This window comes from Typopeltis vanoorti, chromosome 12, assembly GCF_054136105.1.
Source record: "Typopeltis vanoorti isolate ZY-2024b chromosome 12, IOZ_Tvanoo_1.0, whole genome shotgun sequence".
Taxonomy (NCBI): Eukaryota; Metazoa; Arthropoda; class Arachnida; order Uropygi; family Thelyphonidae; genus Typopeltis; species Typopeltis vanoorti.
The window spans coordinates 61299986-61320048 of NC_143560.1; the positions used below are offsets into that span (position 1 = coordinate 61299986).

Consider the following 20063-nt stretch of genomic DNA (forward strand, 5'->3'; position numbering starts at 1 on the left):
GTGCTGTAAAAAAAGTTAGAGATGATAAAGGTGACAAGAAAACAGGAGAAAAAGATATCCTTGAAGTATGGAGTAATTACTCTGAAAAACTGCTAAATGAAACAAGCAGCAATGACAGCACAGTGGTAAAAAACACTGATCAGGCATGCAGTCAGGAATACATATCCATACTTGAAGTAGAAAAAGCCATCAAAGGCTTGAAATATGGAAAGACAGCAGGAGTAGATTATATTCGACCAGAAATGCTCAAGTATGGAGGTATAAAAGTCGTGCAGTGGCTGCACTGCATAGTTTATAAGGCTTGGACAGAGGGACGAATACCCGATGATTGGAGTAGAGCTCTAATAGTACCCATATAAAAAAAAGGAAATAAAACTGAATGTGAGAATTAGAGAGGTATATCCCTACTGAGTGTTCCTGGCTAGATATATGCAAGTATACTTGAGAAACGGTTGAAATGAATTGTGGAAGAAAAGCTTGGTGAAGAACAAGCTGGATTCAGGCCAAATAGAGGCTGTCAGGATCAGATCTTCACTTTACGACAAATAGTTGAGAAAGCATGGGAATATAACAAAGTTCTGTATTTAAGTTTTGTCGATTTGGAAAAGGCATACGACAAGGTGCCAAGAGAGAAGCTATTCAATACGCTACAGTTATATGGTGTCAATGGGACATTATATCAAGCAATACTTAGTCTTTATTTGCGTTGTAAGTCAGCAGTTAGAATTGAAGGAAGAAACATTAAACAATCTTCCTGTACTTCCTTCAGGAAGATGGTTTAATGTTAAATCTGGTGTGAGACAAGGATATATATTATCCCCTGTGTTATTCATTATTTATATGAATAACATTATGAAGGAAAGTGGTATTAAATATGATATCAAAATTGGAGATGTTAATGTCAGCTCTTTGCTTTATGCAGACGATGTTATACTTCTAAATAAATCCGCTACAAGTCTGCAAGATTCTCTTGAGTAAACTGAATAACTGTTGTAATAGATATGGTATGAAGGTCAGCAATAAAAAGACAAAGACAATGAAAATAGGCAGAATCATTGAAAATGTCAACTGTGTTGTGAATGGAGAACCTGTGGAACAAGTAAAACATTTCAGCTACTTAGGCACGATTTTTAGTGAAGATGGTAAATTCAATATAGAAATAGACAACAGAATCAGCAAAGCTGGTATGGTGGGAAGTCAATTGAATAAATCCATATGGAATAAGAGAGAAATTAGTCGGAACACTAAATTAGTGTATACAAGACAGTGTTCAAACCAGTTTTAACTTATGGATCTGAGAGCTGGGTCAGAAGTAAAACACTTGACCAAAGACTAGAGACAGCAGATATGAGAGTCCTGAGAAAGATTAGAGGCGTGAACAGATGGCATCAATGGCAATATCATATTAAAAACGAGGATATTTGGAAATAACTTGACATTGTCAGCATCCAGGAATGCATTAGCAGAGCTAATCTCAGGTGGTATGGTCACTTAAACAGAATGGGCGAGGAAAGATTAGCAAAGCAAGTGTTGTCTGCCAGGTTGGCAGCAAAATGATCCAGAGGAGGACCAAGATATAGGTAGATTGATATGGTACAAAGTGCCTTAGACGATAGAAATATAAGATCTGATAATGTTGGAGTCTTGACAAGTAACAGACTGATTTGGAGGAAAATTGTAGATAGGAAGTTAGTAATGATGTAAATTTTTTCATGTAGTACTATCATATCCTGTACATCCCTTAAGGGTACATGGCAGGAATTTGATGATGATGATCCCTGTAGGCTGACTTGAACAGACTAATGCTATAGGCAAATGTTAATGAGTTAGTTTAACATCCCTAAATGTAAGCTTATGCATTATGGATAAAGGACACTGCACATGTATCTTATTAATAGGAATTTGCTGACTGTGGTCAGTGAAGATAGAGATTTAAGAGTTATAGTGGATAGTGAGGTAAAATTTAGGAGTCATGTTGCTAAGGTGATTTAGGGATAACATTGGATAACTGCGATGTTCAAGATAGACTAACTTTAAAGAAAAAAAGAAGTCATACTCTCACTTTACAAGGCATTCATAAGATCATATCTACACTATGGTGAGATGAGACGTGACATGATAGAAACATACAAGTAATTACAGAGAACTAACAGTAAATACAAGTGAGCTTTTGTCGCTTGTGTCTAGTGCAAAGAGAGAACTTGCGGTTATATATGTATACTGGCCTAAGAATGTGAAATTCAGATTCTTTTCATAATGAGAAGCAAGTGTATGGAATGGGCTACAAAGAGATGTTGTCATGTCTTCATTGAGTGTGTTTAAGTATGAATGCCCAAATTGGCTATATGAGTCCCTGAATTTCCTGGAGGAGCACATATAATCATAATAATAAAAAAAATTAAAAAGTTTGAAAAAAATTTTTTTTTTTAAATTACAAATAGAGATGTTCAATTATATTACTATTACATTATTTAATTCCACAAATATATTATTTCATGTAAAGTTCTTACCAACTTCTGTAGGCTGAAATTGAATATCAAAAGCAGTGCTAGATGTTCGGGTTACATTGGTCGATATTTTTTTTCCTGAAGGACCTACAATGACCAAATTTATATAAACAAAAGCAAGTTAACTATAAACAAATTTTGTGGTAAAGATTTGGAACAGCCAAAACATAACAAGATATATGAAGTGAATACTAATAACCATTACATTTATATAGTAAGCATTAATTAATTGTAACCATCATTTGATTATTAGCTGAGATTGCAAGCTAGTGAAAAATTAACTAATATTAAAAAATATGATGTGTGCAAAGTCATGATGATGTATCTTGCAGGATGAAAGAAAAAATCTTATTTTTTCTAAATTATTTGAATGTTGGTTAGCTATTACCTCAGATCATTAAATCCTTGCACTAAATTTACCCATCATTAAGAAAAAAAAGAAAGAATGAAGCCTGCAACATGAACTTTGCTATTCAAGGTCTTACCTTTAATAGAGTAGTTCATAGTAGTGCTACTAGAATGGTGGGACTATATGAGAAGTGGAATGCACATTAATACTCATGAACTGGAAAGGAATTAGTAAAATAAGTATTGAAGGTATATAAAAAAAGGAACAGATAAAGATAGGAGTCTGGAAGGAAAGTTGGTAACAAAAATTATCTTAACTTGCAGATACCTCACCACAAGAAATTTAAACTTTCTTCACCAGAAATTATATTCTTGTTTAATTCTTTATCCACATTTAAGCAAACAAAGTTTGTGCATGATATCTTCACAACTAGGCTTCTTATATATAGAGGATGTTGACTTTACATCAACTGCTTTGTTATCCATATGACTTCTGCATTATAAGAGACCTTGATAAAGGTTCAAACTGATCTGGGTAGTGCGCAAGCCTTTCCCAAACTGTGGTAGAACAAATGCATTCATTTGTTCTACCACAGTTTGGGAAAGGCTGGAAACGATCTTGATATTTTTCACGCTGCAGCTCACTCAGCTTACATTATCCACCAGTAATGCAATTCATTGCATCACTGATAGGAAAGTAACTGACTACTGCAGAATGAAATTCTACTAGACATCAGATGGGTTCCCATCAGTGTAATCCATTTTCCATCATAATATCTGTGGCAGAGTATATGGTTCCTCATGTAAAGGAGTACATATTACATTTCCTTCCTGGTGATATATCTGAAATATTCAAAATCATCATATATTCAGCTTGTTTTTCATGGAAAAATGCCTGAATAAATGGTGACAAATGATAAGATGTTATTCCTGGCTTGGTCCAAGATTACCATCCCTACTACATATGCACTATGTTCAAGAGTTCATTCCACTCAGAGCCCTGAACATTAACATCCCACCTGATATCATTGATCTAGAATAAACTTTTATAGAGGCTCTCATAATTGGACCCCCCCCCAAGAGATGTTTATAAGGGAATTCCTCAGAATGTTACTTTTATGTTGCTTCAATTAGGATATCACATCAACAAAAGTATCATGATTGATTCTGAAAACATACCAATCTTTCTCATAAAGAAAGGTGACAATTTCCCAATTTGTTGTTCGCTGAATGGATGATCAAGAAAGATAATAAAGTAACTGACTCAATTTATTTTTTTTGTTTTTTTTTAAACGTTTCTTGACTTGAATGAGAGGCTTCATAAGGATAATAAAGAAGCAGAATTTACAAAAAGGAAGTTAAAATTCCATGCTGGGAATCCCCACAAATCATGGAGCTACACGTTGCATCCTGTGGTAAGCAACAGATGCACATGGAAGTGGATGGAGCTGTATTAGGCAGTATGTAACAGAGGACACACAACAATCAAGGGTGTTGTGATCTCATCAGAGGATGTATTATAAATGAGATGTCAAATCTCCCTCTGGTTAGTAAGAGTGATGACCCTGAAGTGATTATGGGGGGGGGGGTCAACTATTTTAAGGACTTCTGTGAGGAAAGGATATATGTGGAACTACAAAGCCAGTGATTATGAAACCCTAGAAAACAGCTTGGAGCTATAGTATAGAATATGGAGTTTAGTAGGAAGGAGATGAATGCTGTTTGTATGCTATTCAACAAACTATTCCTAAATGTCTAAATGTATTTTAAGGGTCATAATGTTAAATAAATTAAGTGTGAAATGAATGGATAATGAGATTAAGCATGCAATCTGGAGGAAGCACAAGATGACCAGTAATAATCAGTTCCATGAGGCTAGAAAGATGAAACCTATGGGTAAGGAGAGCAAAAGTGCAGTAATATGTAGCCAGCACAAAAGAATGATTATGGAAGGATGATACTGACTAGTGAAAATGGTAAAAGAATAACCTCTGCAGAAGATTTAATTGAGATACTGACTGAGCAGGTCATAAAGGTATTTCATCCTTGTGACTGCAGTAGAAAGAGAGAAGAAGGAGAGAGAGATGGACTGTGAGTGAGAAGCAGGTATATGGGGAACTGAATAAAGTTGATGTTAATAAGGCTGTGGAACTTGATGACAGCACCTTGTGTTTTGAGGGAACATGCCAAGGAGTTGTATCTACCTTGACATACTTGTTTAATCTGAGTGTTACACTGGACCAAGTTCCAAAGGAGTGGAAAGTAGGCAAGATTGCACCACTTCATAAGGGAGGTGACAGAACTCAAGCTTCAAATTATAAGCTAATCTGTGTGTCAGGTTTTGTGGTTAAAGTGTTGGAGGAGTTGAGGACCAAGATCTAGAACTGGGTTGACAATAGTGACATTCTCTATAATGAACAGCATGGATTTGCTAAAGAAAGGTCATGTTTTAATATTCTGCTTATTTGTTATGATAAGTTGAGAGGTGCATCAGAGAAGGGAAATGCAGAAACAGTGGTTTACTTAGATTTTGCAAAGGTTTTCATAGAATGCCACATGATAAATTTATACTTAAGAATGGGTGGGGGTTGGATAGCTTGGCATGTCTCAAGAATCTGTTTTAGGGTCATTGCTATTTAACATGTATGTTGATATTGGGGAAGGTTTTAATGGAGATATTCATTTGTTTGCAGATATGTGAAGTTGGGAAGAACTATGAGGAGTAGGGCAGATGTAGCTTTATAAGAGAACTTGAATAGACTGAGTGAATGGTCACAGCTGTGAAGTTGCCAATTCAGTGTTGCAAAGTTTAAGGTTTTAGATACTGGAAAAAAAAAAAGATGGGATGTAGAGTATACAACTGTTGAGGATATATTGGAAATGGTGAAAGAAATAAGAGATCTGGGGGTAATGGTGGATAGAGACCTAAATATTAGAGTACACAAAGCTAAAATTATGACAATGGCACAATCAACTCTGGCAATGATGCTCTGTATTAAGTCAGCATTATATAAAAGTAAGGAGATTATAGTTCCATTGTATGAGGCTTTGATTAGGTGCCATACAGAACTACTGTGCACAGATTTAGTCATTTTTAAAAGGATGAAAAGAACTAGAAAAGGTTGACAATTGACTAAGGTCGTTTCGTCTCTGGAATGTCAGGTATGAAGAAAGGTTAAGAAATGCAAATTGTAGAGTGAGTCTACTAGATAGGAGGAAGGGAGAGGGATACAATAGAGACATGTAAGTGGTAAGGGCTTTTTATCAGATTAACTGAAAGGGAAAAAACTGATTCCTCAGATGAGATCAAATTAATTCAATAAATTGAAGAGGTTTTTCATAGAATGGTGGAGGATGAGGAGAACAAGAGGTCATCTCTGGATGCTGTGTGAGGAAGGTGTGAGAAGCACATTTTTTGCATGGACAGTGCCGAACGATTAGAATACACTGCCTGAAAGTGTAGACACTGCAGAGAATGTGATTGTATTAAAGGCATGGTATGATGAGCTGTATGTGTGTAATATGTGAGATAGATGGACCTCCCATGATGAGACCAACTCCATGAAGGTCAGATAACAATAATAATGATGAGACTTTTCTTATTGCTTGTATCATTTCTCCATATAAATATGTTTGTATCTTCAAGTTGGAACATATTCTGAACAGAAATCAAGCAGGTGCTTACCATTGGCTTTTGTCCTTTTCTCTAAATTTTCCTTACACATTTCCATACAGAGGGTCCTCGACCTACATCATCCTCGACATGTGTCATTTCGACTTTATGGCGGTAATCCCATAAATACTGTAATTTAAAAAATAAATTTCGACTTGAAGCAGCGCGACGTAAAATTCAAACGTCGCGGGCGAACTTGTTTGTGAGCGTGGCGGAATAATGCGCAGTTACGTGGCGTTTGTTCGGGATAGGTGGCGTCGCTTGGGTTCCAGCATACACTCTTTGGGTACCACGTGCTTTGTTTACATCCACTCTCTCACTTTTGTGTTTGTGTTTTTTTGTGACTTTTTACCCTTAATATGGCTCCCAAACGTAAGGCAGACTCTTCCGATGGCAGTGTGTCGAAGAAAAGGAAAGCCATTACATTAGAAGTGAAATTAGACATTATTAAAAGGGCAAAAAAGGGAGAAACGGCAACGAACATCGGCCACGCGTTGAACTTAAGTCGTACCACAGTTGGGACTATTATCAAGGATAAAGTTCGCATCCTTCAACACGTGAAAGGATATTGGCGCCCATGAAATTGACTGTGATTACGAAAAAACGTAGTAGGCTCATGATTGAGATGGAAAGGTTTCTTGTTCTTTGGCTGGAAGACCAGCATCAACGCCGTATCCCAATTAGCCTCATGTTAATTCAAGAAAAGGCGAAAAGATTGTTTTATGTTTGTTTTTTTATTACAGTTTCATTTTTGTCATTTTTCTGTACTATACAGTAATTATGTTCTCCCTTTCATTTTCCTATGGCCTAGTTCTGTTTCTTGATATATATGTATGACTTTAGGGTGTTTTAGGTTAGGTAAGTAACTTAGGCTATGGTAATTCCGACTTGCATCGAAAATCGCCTTATGTTGGTCCATAGGAATGGATCTCCAACATAACTCGAGGACCCCCTGTATATGTCTGGTATAAATTTCCTGTTTTGCTGTTTAGATCTCCAATAAGAATCAACTTTCTATATTTCTTTATATCAACTGCCTTCTCTAATGACTTGAAAAATCCCTCCACTTCTTTAAGAAGACATTCTTTTGGCACATACACAGATATAAGTCTCATTGTATAATTCTGCATTTTAATATTTGGGCACATTATTCAAGAAGATTATCTTCATGTTGGGTGTTAAACAATATAGCTATTTCTTCCTTTCTCTGCTCATCGCTGCCTGAAAATAACATCTTGCAGTTGTTACATGGCAGAATTCCACCTGTTTTTGTCTTATTTAACATCAATTATGTAGATGTTAAATAAGGTGATCCAGTTCACCTTCTTTTCTTTTGATATCTGATGTTTATGGTGGCAACCTTGAGTTCGACTGATGTCAAGTTTGAGTTAGTTCTAGTAGCTGAAAAGCACTGCATTTAGGAGGGGATATTGAAGCACTCTTCTCCATCAAGTAAATATATTTTATTATACTAAATAAACAACTTGTCTCTTTTCAACAAAGTTAATTATCAGTTAATTTCTAATTATTTATAAATATAATAACAAAAGACCCAAAGGGAAAGAGTACAATGCAGATCTTGGTGATTGATGCTGTAAATAGTACTGATGACAAGAGACTGAGATGAGAGATTTGCTGATATTGGAGACCTGACAAATCAGACTAATTTGAAAGAAAATTTTCATTAGGTTATTAAAAATACATAAATGCATACTTGATCATGTTGTATAATCACAGTATCCTAAACATCCCTCGAAGACACATATCAGGAATTTGATATTAACACGTTTGCTGTCAACTACGAGTATACTCACAGTTGGTAAACCAGCCACACAAGTCAGCTACGAGTATACTCGTATGACGTTTACTGCCGGCAACGAGATTACTGTACTGACCTTGAAGTAGTGAAAATGCTTGGTTTGTGGAGCTAGCATCAAAACTGTGTATTCTCATAGATGGTATATGCTCTGCACAAGCCAACTACGAGTATACTCGTATGACGCTTACCGCCGGCAACGAGATTACTGTACTGACCTTGTAAAAGTGAAATTGCTTGGCATACAGGAACAGACTATGCCGAAGTAGTGTGGCAGCGAACGTGTTAAAAATTTAATTTAATTTACCATCTTCACTAAAGATTGTGCCTAATTATTCTATTTATTCTGTGACTCCTGAAGAATTGAATTTAAAGTTAGTTGCTAACTATTTATAAATAAAATAAAAAAGACCCAAAGAGAAAGAGTACATTGCAGTTCTTGGTGATTGATGCTGTAAATCAGGGCTGTCCAACCTTACATAATCCGAAGACTGCATTAAAAGAAAATTATCGGAGGGCCGCATCACAATGCATATCTAGTAATTTGGTGAGCAGCAGTGACACAACCTCGAAAGCTGAACAAACGAACAACGCTAATTGCACACTAATCACGAGCTCACGTTCCCCTTGAGCTCCCAGAGCATGCACGTTGGAACAAAACATTGTAAGAATTCTTTTTTGACACATTAATATTTGAAAAACATGTGGGTATGTAGTGATGTAAAAGCACCAAATAAAATTATCAACATCGAGATTATTGATTAGTGATAGAATTAAAATATCTAATATGCATTCATTTCAAATTGTCATTTTAATTTTTTGCTCACGAAAATCAAAACCCACAGGCGGGCTGCACAAAATCGCACCGCACGCTGCATACAGCCTGCAGGCAATGCTTTGGACAGCCCTGCTGTAAATAGTACTGATGACAAGAGATTGAGATGAGAGATTTGATGATATTGGAGACCTGACAAATCAGATTAATTTGAAAGAAAATTATCACTAGAAAGTTATTAAAAATACATAAATGCACAATTGATCATGTTGTACAATCACAGTATCCTAAACATCCCTGGAAGACACATATCAGGAATTTGATATTAAAAAATTAATTTAATTTACCATCCTCACTAAAGATTGTGCCTAATTATTATATTTATTCCATGACTCATAAAGAATTGAACTGGGTTTATTTATGTAGAAGGAGCATACCACCTTCTTACTTTATGCAGAAGGAGCATACCACCTTCTGCATAAAGTAAGGAGTTTAGATTAACATCCACAATTTTCTTATCATGCTTAATAGGTTTAATGCCACTTTCCATAAATATCAATGGATATAATGTGCATTCTTGTCCCATACCTGATTTAATATCAAACCATCTTCCTCCTCCATCAATTCTTCAACTCACTATTTGTGAATCAGTGGTAAGAATCACTCAAATACAGACTATGTACTGCTCCATATAATAACCTATTTACACCATATTGTAGAGTTTTGAACAACTTTTCTCTTGGCACCTTGTAATATGCCTTTTCCAGATCCACAAAACTTACATATAGATCATTGTTATATTCCCATGATTTCTCAACTATTTGTCTTAAGAGTGAAAATCATAGTAATCATCTTTATTTGGTCTGAAATAAGTTTATTCCTCTTCGATTTTCCCTTGACAATTTTTCTTGGCATTTTCTCAAGTATGCTTACATAACTCTTATGAGGAACCTTAGTAGGAAATTCCTCTGTAATTCTCACATTACATTTTATTTTTCCCTCTTTTTTTACAGTTATTTTTTCAGTTATTTTTTTACAGTTATTTCTTAGTTATGCAGTGACTGCATAACTAAGAAGGCCTCTACCAAGGCCTTCTTAGGTATGCAGTCACTGCAAAACTTTATAACTCTCATATGGAATTGTCATAAAATTTCACCTTTCAAATCTCGATAAGGCCTCACATGAATTATTGAGCACAGATTTGATGACAAGCTGTTAAATAACCTGAAAGAAATGGGATTGGATAATAGACTATGAGTTGGTTGGCTGTGAGATAAGTATCAGAAAGTTGTATATGGAAGTGCAGTATCCCAAAAGAGGCTAGTGGTGTGCCACAGGGGGGTCACTTTTGGGACCATTGCTGCTCAATTTGTATATTAATGATACTGGAATGGGTTCAACTAGTGCTATGCAGCTGTTTGCAGATGACACAAAATTGGGGAGAGCAATGCAGAGTTGAGTAGATGTTATGGAGTCGAGCAGGAGGACTTGAATAGACTGCATGAATGGGCAGGTAAGTGGAACTATCCGTTAAATATTGCAAAATGTAAAGTTTTGAAATTTGGTAAGCAACAATGGGATACAAAGTATATACTTGGTGAAGAAACTTTAAAGGAGGTAGAGGAGATGAGAGATCTGGGAGTTGTGGTGGATAAGGAGCTGAAATTCAGGAATCACAGTGCACAAGATGTGAAGACATTATGATGCATAACCCTCACATTCAGAAATTAAGAGGTTATGATACCATTGTATAAGGCCTTGATTATGCCTCATATGGATTACTGTGCACAAATTTGGTCGCCAGGATGGTGATGAGGATATATTAGAATGGGTCCAGATATTATTCACAAAGGTGGTCATTGGTCATTGAAATGTGTAATATGAAGACAGATTGAAGGAATGTAAATTGCAGTCTCGTGAATAGCTGAAGGGGGGGGGGGGTGATTGAGACATATAAGTAAGTCACGGGTGTTAGCAGGTTAACATGGAAGAAAAAACTCATAGAATGGGAGAACAGATAGAACAAGCAGTCATTCCTGGAAACTGCATAAGAAGGGTGTGTGAGCAGAGGAGCAAGAAAAAAGTTTTTTTGTATAGAGAGTGATTGGTGAGTGGAATGCATTGCCTGAGTGTGCTGTGAATGTAGACACATTGAATCTGTTTAAGGTGCAGTTGGACGAGCTTTGTGTGTGATATTGTGTATCTCCCACAATGGGTCTCTGACTCTATGGCATTCAGATGTTAATAACAATAATAATCTCATCTACTCCAACCGCCTTTCAACATTTCACGTTTTTGATGGCTTTTCTTGCTCGTATACTGATATGTACTTCTGATTGCATTCCTCTTGAATGTTTTCTACTCCTGTTCTCTCACTGCTTGATTAATTTAGTAATCCTTCAAAGTAATTATTCCAAATATGTAGGATATTTATCTTCATCACATCTGGTTTCTTTTACAGTACTCTTTCATCCATTTCTAAGCCTTTTGATAGCCTCTAGAAAATTCTGCCACCGTCTTGATATTTATTTTCTATGTTTGAAGTCTTCCCATTGCTGACTTCAGTACTTTTGTTCATACTTTTTTGTTTAGCCACTTTTTGGTACCTCTGACTTTTGTTTAGCTACTTTTATACTTTTCATATACTTTCTTCTTTTGCTTGAAATTCTTTCATTAGCTTTCAGTCTACCATAAAGTTCTGATTTTTCTATTCTTGCAGATGATTGCACCACATGGCTCTGTGGCTGAATCAATCAATGTTTTCTTCAGTGTCTGCTGTGAATATACAAGGTTTGGTTCCTGTTTATGAACTCTTTAATTTTACTTTACTTTTCAACATGATATTCAGTGTTATCCTACTCAAAACAAAATGGTGATGACTGCTGATTTCAAATCCTCTGTATGCAATTGTGTCCTAAACTAGCATGAAGATATCATTATCAACAATAACATAGTAAATTAGATTTTTTTTATTTTATTTCTTGTCTTCCCTCCATATCTATTTGTGCACATCTTTATCATGGAATATGTTGTTAGTAATGACTAGTCCATGTACTGAACAAAAATTCAGCAGGTACTTCCCATTATTAGCTTTGCTCTTTTCTCCAAATTTTCCCCAAACATTTCTGTCTTGTAATAATTTCCAAGTCTGCTGTTTAGTTCTCCAATAATGGACCACCTTTTCCTTCATATCAACTGCCTTATGTAATGCTTCAAAAAATTCCCCACTTCTTCTTTATCGGAATCTTCTGTGGAACTACAGAACCAAATAAGTCTTATTGTGCAATTCCCCATTCTTATATCTGCCCACATTACTCTACTTGCTATGAATATCGCATGCTATGAAAATTATATCAGAAGAAAGTTAGAAATTCAACCAAGCATTTCTCACTACCTACTCCATTCATGGTGCCAAAGATTTCAAATTCCATTAAAAAAATCTTATCTACCAGCTCCTAAAAATATGGACTGCTTCTTAACATTTTGGGGATCTGTCTATTTCTGAATATCTCTTATTTTATATCTGAAGTCCAGAGTGATTTTGCGGCGTTTTTTCTGTTAATTTATCAAATATTTTCCTATTGTTTATAAGCATATTACAATACAAAGGAAATATTCTTTCCACAAGAGCATTAGAAACTAGCAGTGACAGTATCAGATCAACAAAATTATCAAGAATGACTTCAATTCCAAATTTTTGTAAAAGAGGATTTATCCTCTCTTCTCTTTTACTTATTAGGTTCAATAATGGGCTATCCCAGCTTAATAATTAGACTACATAAAAACCTCAATGATGTATGAGGAGAGTCGATTCTATCTATACATGATATCCTGTCCATAAGTTGCAAGTGTTCTCTGACCAGTTTGTCTATTTATATATAATAGCAATAGATAATAAGTCTGACATATACTCAATACTGGTATAAAGAGAGAGAGAGAGAGAGAGAGAGAGAGAGAAAGAAAGAAAGAAAGAAGGAAAATTTTACAAATTTAAAGGAATATAACAATGCTAGCTTAAATAATAAACTAGAAGATATATTCCCTGTGAACCAGTGATGGCTCGTGTCTTGAAATCATTGGGGATGCTGCTACTTTCGAAATAAACATACACACGTGTAAGTACGGTGTATACGTGTTTGAATAAAATATCAAAATTATGGTAAAAATTAAAAAAAAATTAAACATGAAAAAATATTGTTTATTATTGATAAAATTATATAGTTTGGCATAATTCAAAATTACTTAAAAATAAAATTCATTCCTTTAATTGCAATTAAAGGAATGGATTTATAATTTTTGGATATTACAATTAAATCCTTTAATTGTAATGTCCAAATATTTAAAGAAACGAAGTAAACACAATAAGCACTACGAACACTCTACTACTGGTGCAAACTGCATATAAATAACAGTGGAACTGCGCGATGGACAGTGCCGCATTATGCTAATAGTTCGCATCTCACTATTACGTGCATATGCTTGGTGCGTAGCAATATGACACTGTGATAAACACAGCGCTGCTCGAGTCCTTTGTCCTCCTAAGTACCACAAGATAGGTTTTTATTATTTTTTATACAAAATAAGAGAATTGTATAGGATTGTTGATGATAAAATTAAATATTATAAGCAAATATAAATAAATTAATAAATATATTTATATATCGAGAAAAATTGGGGGTGCTGCAGTTCCCCAGTGCCTATGCATGAGCCGCCCCTGCTGTAAACAAAACCAGATCCCACCATGATTCTTTGCCACTGATGCAAATTAGAAGCTACAACAGAAACTTAACCACAGAAATTACTAGATAGCCATATTACATACATTGTGTCAGCTACTCACACTATCACTACAATAAGCAGTGTCACATTTCAGACTGTAACAGACTATACTATTATAATTACTTGTGACTAAAACTTTACAGTCTGCATCTTCAATTCCTCTTGTATCCACTGAAAGTTGAGCTCCTCGAGATATTGATGTCATTCTCAATGAAGTGCCTGACACAACTGATTGGCTGCTATCATTTATAACCACATAAAATGGACTTCCTAAAAAAAAAATATAAATACATAAATATAAATAAATATAGAGCAAATAAAAATAATAAGCATTTAGGATCTGTTTTTGAAAACATAATTTGTATATAAAAAATTCCTAATGGAGCCTAAACCAAACATTCTCCCACTCAATGATAATCATTCATTGAGTGGGAGAATGATTATCATTGACAGAATGGATATATAATGTCCATTATACCACTCAATCAAAGAATATCATTAACACTTGATTATTTGCTGCTTAGGAATAATAGTTGCTTTGATCATATATAACCAAATAAAATAAAAATAATGTTAATTTTTCAAATGCATAGTACAGCTGAAAACATTTTTTAAAAAATTTAATTAATGCAGCATTCTTTTCGTTCGTAGGTAATGAAAAGGATTATATTTATCACAGGGTAGTATGGCTCTGCACAGAGAATTAAATTTATTCAATGATATTACTGAAACTATGAGGTCAGTTTTTATGGAAGTGTAAATTTTATGATATTAAAAGGAAATAAAATACAATATGAATTTTTCTTTGAGGTTCTAGTAATAAATAAATATATGAGGGGGGAAGAGGTGCAGAAGAGAGAGATGACTGCCATCAATTTCTATATTATGAACATACTACTTAATTTTTTTAATTTAGAATATGTAATTATTTAAAATTTAATTTTAATTCTTTATTTCTTATCTTTTGCTAATGAAACAATGGCTCATTAACAAGAAACAAGAAATAGCATACAGATATTTCTATTTGAGCAAAGCAGGCTCAATCAAAAAACATTATGATTTTATTCTTTCTAACTGATCTTATTCCACAAAATAGGCAGGTCAGTGATACGGTAATTTTATAATAAAACTAGGGATTCTTAATGATTTAAGCTACTGCATGCTGACTTTCTGTTTTACAGTAATGTGTAACTTCTCATCAGGTCACATGGGTTTCAGAGTAATGAAATCAGCAAAGGAGAAAGGAACCTGGAGCAGAATAGGTTATCTAATCACAACTAAGGATTTGAACATCAAAAGGTAGGGGGAGATGAAGTGAAATCATTTTTGACAGGAATAATATAGGACTAGGTTTTGTTGCATCGAAATTTACCAGATTGTTCTTACCCTATAAAGAATGGCATGAAGATCGACATTCAATGCAATAGTCACAGATAATCTCGAAGGTCGGAATGTTTGAATGCTGTAAGGTTTGTCAGATGAAGAGCAGTGGAAATGAAGTGTACTCTCAAAAGCAAATCTATGGTGTTTGGCAAGAAAAGGTCACCATTTGTGAAGGAAGAAGAGAATGGGTGAATAAAAAAAGAGGAGTTGGAGAAACTTCCATTAGTAAAAAAAAAAAAAAAAAAAAAAAAAAAAAAAAAGATGAAGCAATAGAGTAATCTACCATGATTAAGTGACATTAAGATAAAACTAATTCAATTATATAATGGCTTGCTGAGATAATTTATTTACCAGATATGATCATATGCCTTGAAATTGTAAACAGAAATGTATATAATTTTGATTTTGTCTAAAATAATATTAATTTTAATTAAAATTATTCAAATAAATAACAAATTATAATAATAACAGTGACCTCGATACAAAAGTTCATTAAATTGCATCAAGCCATACAGAAATAATTATCATAATCATTTAAAATTCTTTTTAAATGATATTCAAAATATTGTTCCCCCCCCCATTCAAGTCACTTTTTCCAATAAAAATGGAATTACAATATAACAGGGAAGAAAAATCTTCAAAATTCCTGAATCCAAGATTGGTATACAACAATACTGCACAGCAGCATACATAAATAACCAAATAAGCATTAAGCTTAACAGGCTCTTTGCAACTGTTTGTGTATATATATATATATATATATATATATATATATATACACTATTATTGTTATTATTATTAGACGACACATCCAGGGAGTCCAAGGACTCAGTGGGAGGGCACACTACTCTTCGCTAATACATCTCATCCCATCCTCTCCACTACTAATTAATTCTCCAACTACGCCACTACTACCATCAATGCCATCTATCACCCATCATCACCAACAACAGTATTTTTTGTCTGTAAATTACGTGTGTACCGAAGACCAATTTGTTTGTACGCAGGATGAAAAACCTGAGTTTCTGGGAGAAAAAACCATGCTACCACTGTATGAGATTGGCTAACTTATCCTCAACTGAAAAAGCACATAAGGATACCCCTCATCACAATGAGAATCGAACCTAGGTCTTTTCCAATTGAAGGGTACAATGTACTGCTATTTTTCCAATTGTGCTATGGCAGCTTGAGTATATAATATACTATTCAGAGTTGAATTTTTAAATATCTATTTTTTTTTGTGAAAACCAGTGATGATTGTAAAAAACTTACATAATTCAAAGAATGCTACTGGCTGGTGGTATATTTGAAAAATTTCAATGGGTATGGTCAAAAATTTGACATAGTGATAGTATGAGCAATACAGGAAATGAATTTGAGTCTATTTGGTGTGAGATAGAGGATAACAGGACAAAATACACAACTGGCTAGTGAACAGATTTCTACTTTTTCCATGCAGTGGAACTTAAGTAGAACTGGATTATGATCTGATATGTTGATATCAAGATTTTTATCTGAATTATCCTATTTATAAGGGAAGAAGGAGAGATATAAATTCAATCAATACAGGTACCAATACCTTGATTCATGTATGTATATGCCTGGAGATTACGATTGCGAATCCTCCATATGTCTACCAGCTGAGCATTGTCAAGACATGTTTTTAACTGTGCATATCACAGAATTTTCGTCTAACTGTTCCACTGGATGGAGCATAAACATTTATAAACCTTATTACACATCCACAGTATTTCCAGTCTATTGTCAAGATTCTCCCTTCTGCATCCCTTTGGATATTACAGAAAGACCCAAGGAGGGAGAATAAGACCTCCTACTCCAGCCCTGTTAAATCTTCCAAAGCTCCAATAAGAAAGAAGTGGATATCTATCTGTTAAACTTTTTATATCTTTATATCTGCAGAAGTATGTTTGTTTCTTGAAGAAACAAAAACCTGATATTATGGCATAGCATAAGTTTCCATACAGTTTCTTCTTTAATTTGCCTGTGGAATCCTTGTAAATTTAATGAGGCAATGCAGAAAGGAGATGCTAATGATTAATGAAATGTCACTGGTAAGTCTTGAACCAATGACTCCTTCACAGATTGATGAGGTCTTCAATTTGTGAAGGAGCAATTGTGTAGTCTCCTTCCAGTTTTTTATAGTTGCTTTCCATTATTTACATTCTTGATTTGGAAACTAGTTATTCTCTTTTCATGTAGATAATAATTGTAGTAAGAAAACTTGGAATCGGTAAACTTTATTATATTTAATTTAATTGTATCTCTTGCTTTCTTTTTATTAGCATGAGTTGGTTCTTCATAATCCATAAACTCTTCTGAGCCTGAAGAGTTTTCATTTTATGATCCACAGCCTTCTCTGACTCCCATTCATTAGTGGGAGTCAGACCCAGAGGGGATGCTAAGGTTGAAGTAATGCAGAAGTCATATTTCCATATACAAGTAGCCAAAAGGTGTCACAACTTATTGCTAAAATACTCTGGACCAGAGATATATGTTGCAAGTTTTTTCACTTTTTATACTATAAATTATTTTATAGTATAAAAAGCAAGCTCAAATCTAAATATAGGGGCTAATTAATTCACATCAGTTGTCTTAGTATCACATATTTATGGGATAGTAAGGCAATTAAAGTCTGCTAAAGTGGTTTTGTGGCCATCTGAGTGGCTCTGCTCAGTGGTAGGGTGGTCTGCCACTGGATAGGTGGTGGGATGGGCCTGTCATTGAGTGGTTAGCAGTGAGTAGAATCACTGCTGAGTAATGAGTTAAATGATCCTTTGGATCACTCACTGTTGGGTGTTCTGAGATATTATCTGTGTTTTTGGAGAATCCCTTGCACATAAACAAGATATGGATGTGGGAACTCTGTTGCAGTGGTCTCACAATTGCTTCGACAGATGCTTTCCCCTGTGATATCAGTGGTATGGTGGGCCTGCCACTGGGTACAGCCACAAGTGAGGGTTCTACTCATTGGTGGAGTGGGTCTGTCACTGAGTGAGAAACACTACTAAGTAAAGAGTTGAATGATCCTTTGGATTACTCACTGATGAGTGATCTGAGGGATCATCCAAGTTTATGGAGCCCCCCCCCCTCCCCCCACACTTAAACAGTTTGCCTTGGTGTGGGATAATTCACTTCACTTAAGTGGTTTCAATGGAGGTGGGATCACTGAAGTGGATGGGTGCTTTTCCCTGAGATATGAGCGGTTCTGCTCAGTGGTGGGTTTGCCTGTCACTGAGTGGAGCCACTGCCAAGCTTTCTGTCCTAGTGATTCAGAGAAGTAGTGATGAGTTTGGCTGACGTCTTAGTTAAATGATTCCTTAGGTCACTCACTGAGGTTTGGCAATGTGAGGGATTGCTCCAGTTTTTTGGAGAAGGCCTGCGCAGTCTTTGGATTTGCTTGCTTCCTGGGGAGGAGAGGTTCTACATGGTGGCGGGGCCTTTGCCTGTCACTGAGTGAATGTTGTTTGCTTGTGGAGTGATATTATTATTATTACATGACACTTCCAAAGAGTCCAAAGCCTCATCAAGGGAGGGTACCCACTTTACAACTCTCAATCTCCACCACTCAAATCCACCAACTACAATGAACCGCAACTGTCATCATCTATGCCAACACCATCTACTGACCACCACCACCGCCACCAGTAGTATTTTCACAGGCAATCACAAACATTCCTTCTCACGGTAGGATTCAAACCGGCAGCCTTTTGGCTGGAGAGCAGATAAGCTAATTATTCCAGTCTTTTCAACTTATAGATATTAACTGCTGTTGGAAAAAGTTTAATTTTTAATTTTTTTTTATTTATGTTAAGCAACCTTCTGATGATGCTGTAAGCCATATAGACAGTGAAACATGCATAGGAAATAAATCTAGTATAAATAAACAATTGCATACGAGTTAAAAACCTGGTGATTATCAATCGAGCAAATCTACTCATGATGAATTGAAAAAAAAATGAAAAAAAAATGCATCTCTCAGACATTCCAAGCTTCAAAATCATTTGTATCCAGTGCCTTAAACATGGCCCTCCATACCATCCTTCAATGGAAAAAGAATAACTTGGTCACCTCCAATGCCACCAAAATACAATGTTGCATCTTCTCTTGCAAAAGTGATCTCAGCTCATTTTTCTTTTATTCTCAGTAATACATAAATCACCACCCACCTACACACACACACACACACACAGGATCTGATCCTGTTGGGTGATTCTAGTGACTGTAAATGTCCTAGAACTGACATTTATCTTCAGCCTCTCCTGGAATAATACATCAAATCAATACCCACCTCAGCTTCTGAAAAACCAGTCATTCTTTTCTGCTCAAGATGCTATTTTTCACCAACCTCAGCTACTAACTCTATACAAATCCCAAATCCTAAGAAATACTGTTCGCATTAGAATAATGTGAACAGTATTTCCCAACCTTAGAATACTGTTCACATGTTTGGGGGTGGTGCACTGAAACCTTCTTAAAAATTATTAGTGCTGTCCAGAGGAGAGGGATGCTGCTCTAAGGTGATCTTTCTCTCATTTATGAACTGTTTCATCTTTGTGTAATTTCTTTACGTACCTTCATGGTCATTATTAAACAGGAAACTATCATTCCTCCACTTTCTGTTGGGCCTGTTAAAACACGAGCAAGAATTACCCAACATTCACTTTCAGTACAACTGCAAACACATCAAACTGCCTCTCCTATTCCTCATTTATTCAACTCTCATTCCTTTTTTACCTCCAACTCTTCAAGAAAAATATCAAT

The 20063-nt window shown here is 35.2% G+C and overlaps 1 protein-coding gene across 1 annotated transcript in view; it reads right to left on the reverse strand.

Moving 5' to 3' along the window:
• The window catches only part of jbug (filamin-type immunoglobulin domains fbug), an 879391-nt gene that overhangs the window by 283191 nt on the left and 576137 nt on the right, over positions 1-20063 (reverse strand). The window contains exons 31-32 of the mRNA XM_090401914.1: positions 14022-14168; positions 2511-2594 (exon numbers count right to left, since the gene is read on the reverse strand). Coding sequence (XP_090258040.1) covers positions 2511-2594; positions 14022-14168 — 231 coding nt within the window. The remainder of the gene's footprint in view (positions 1-2510; positions 2595-14021; positions 14169-20063) is intronic.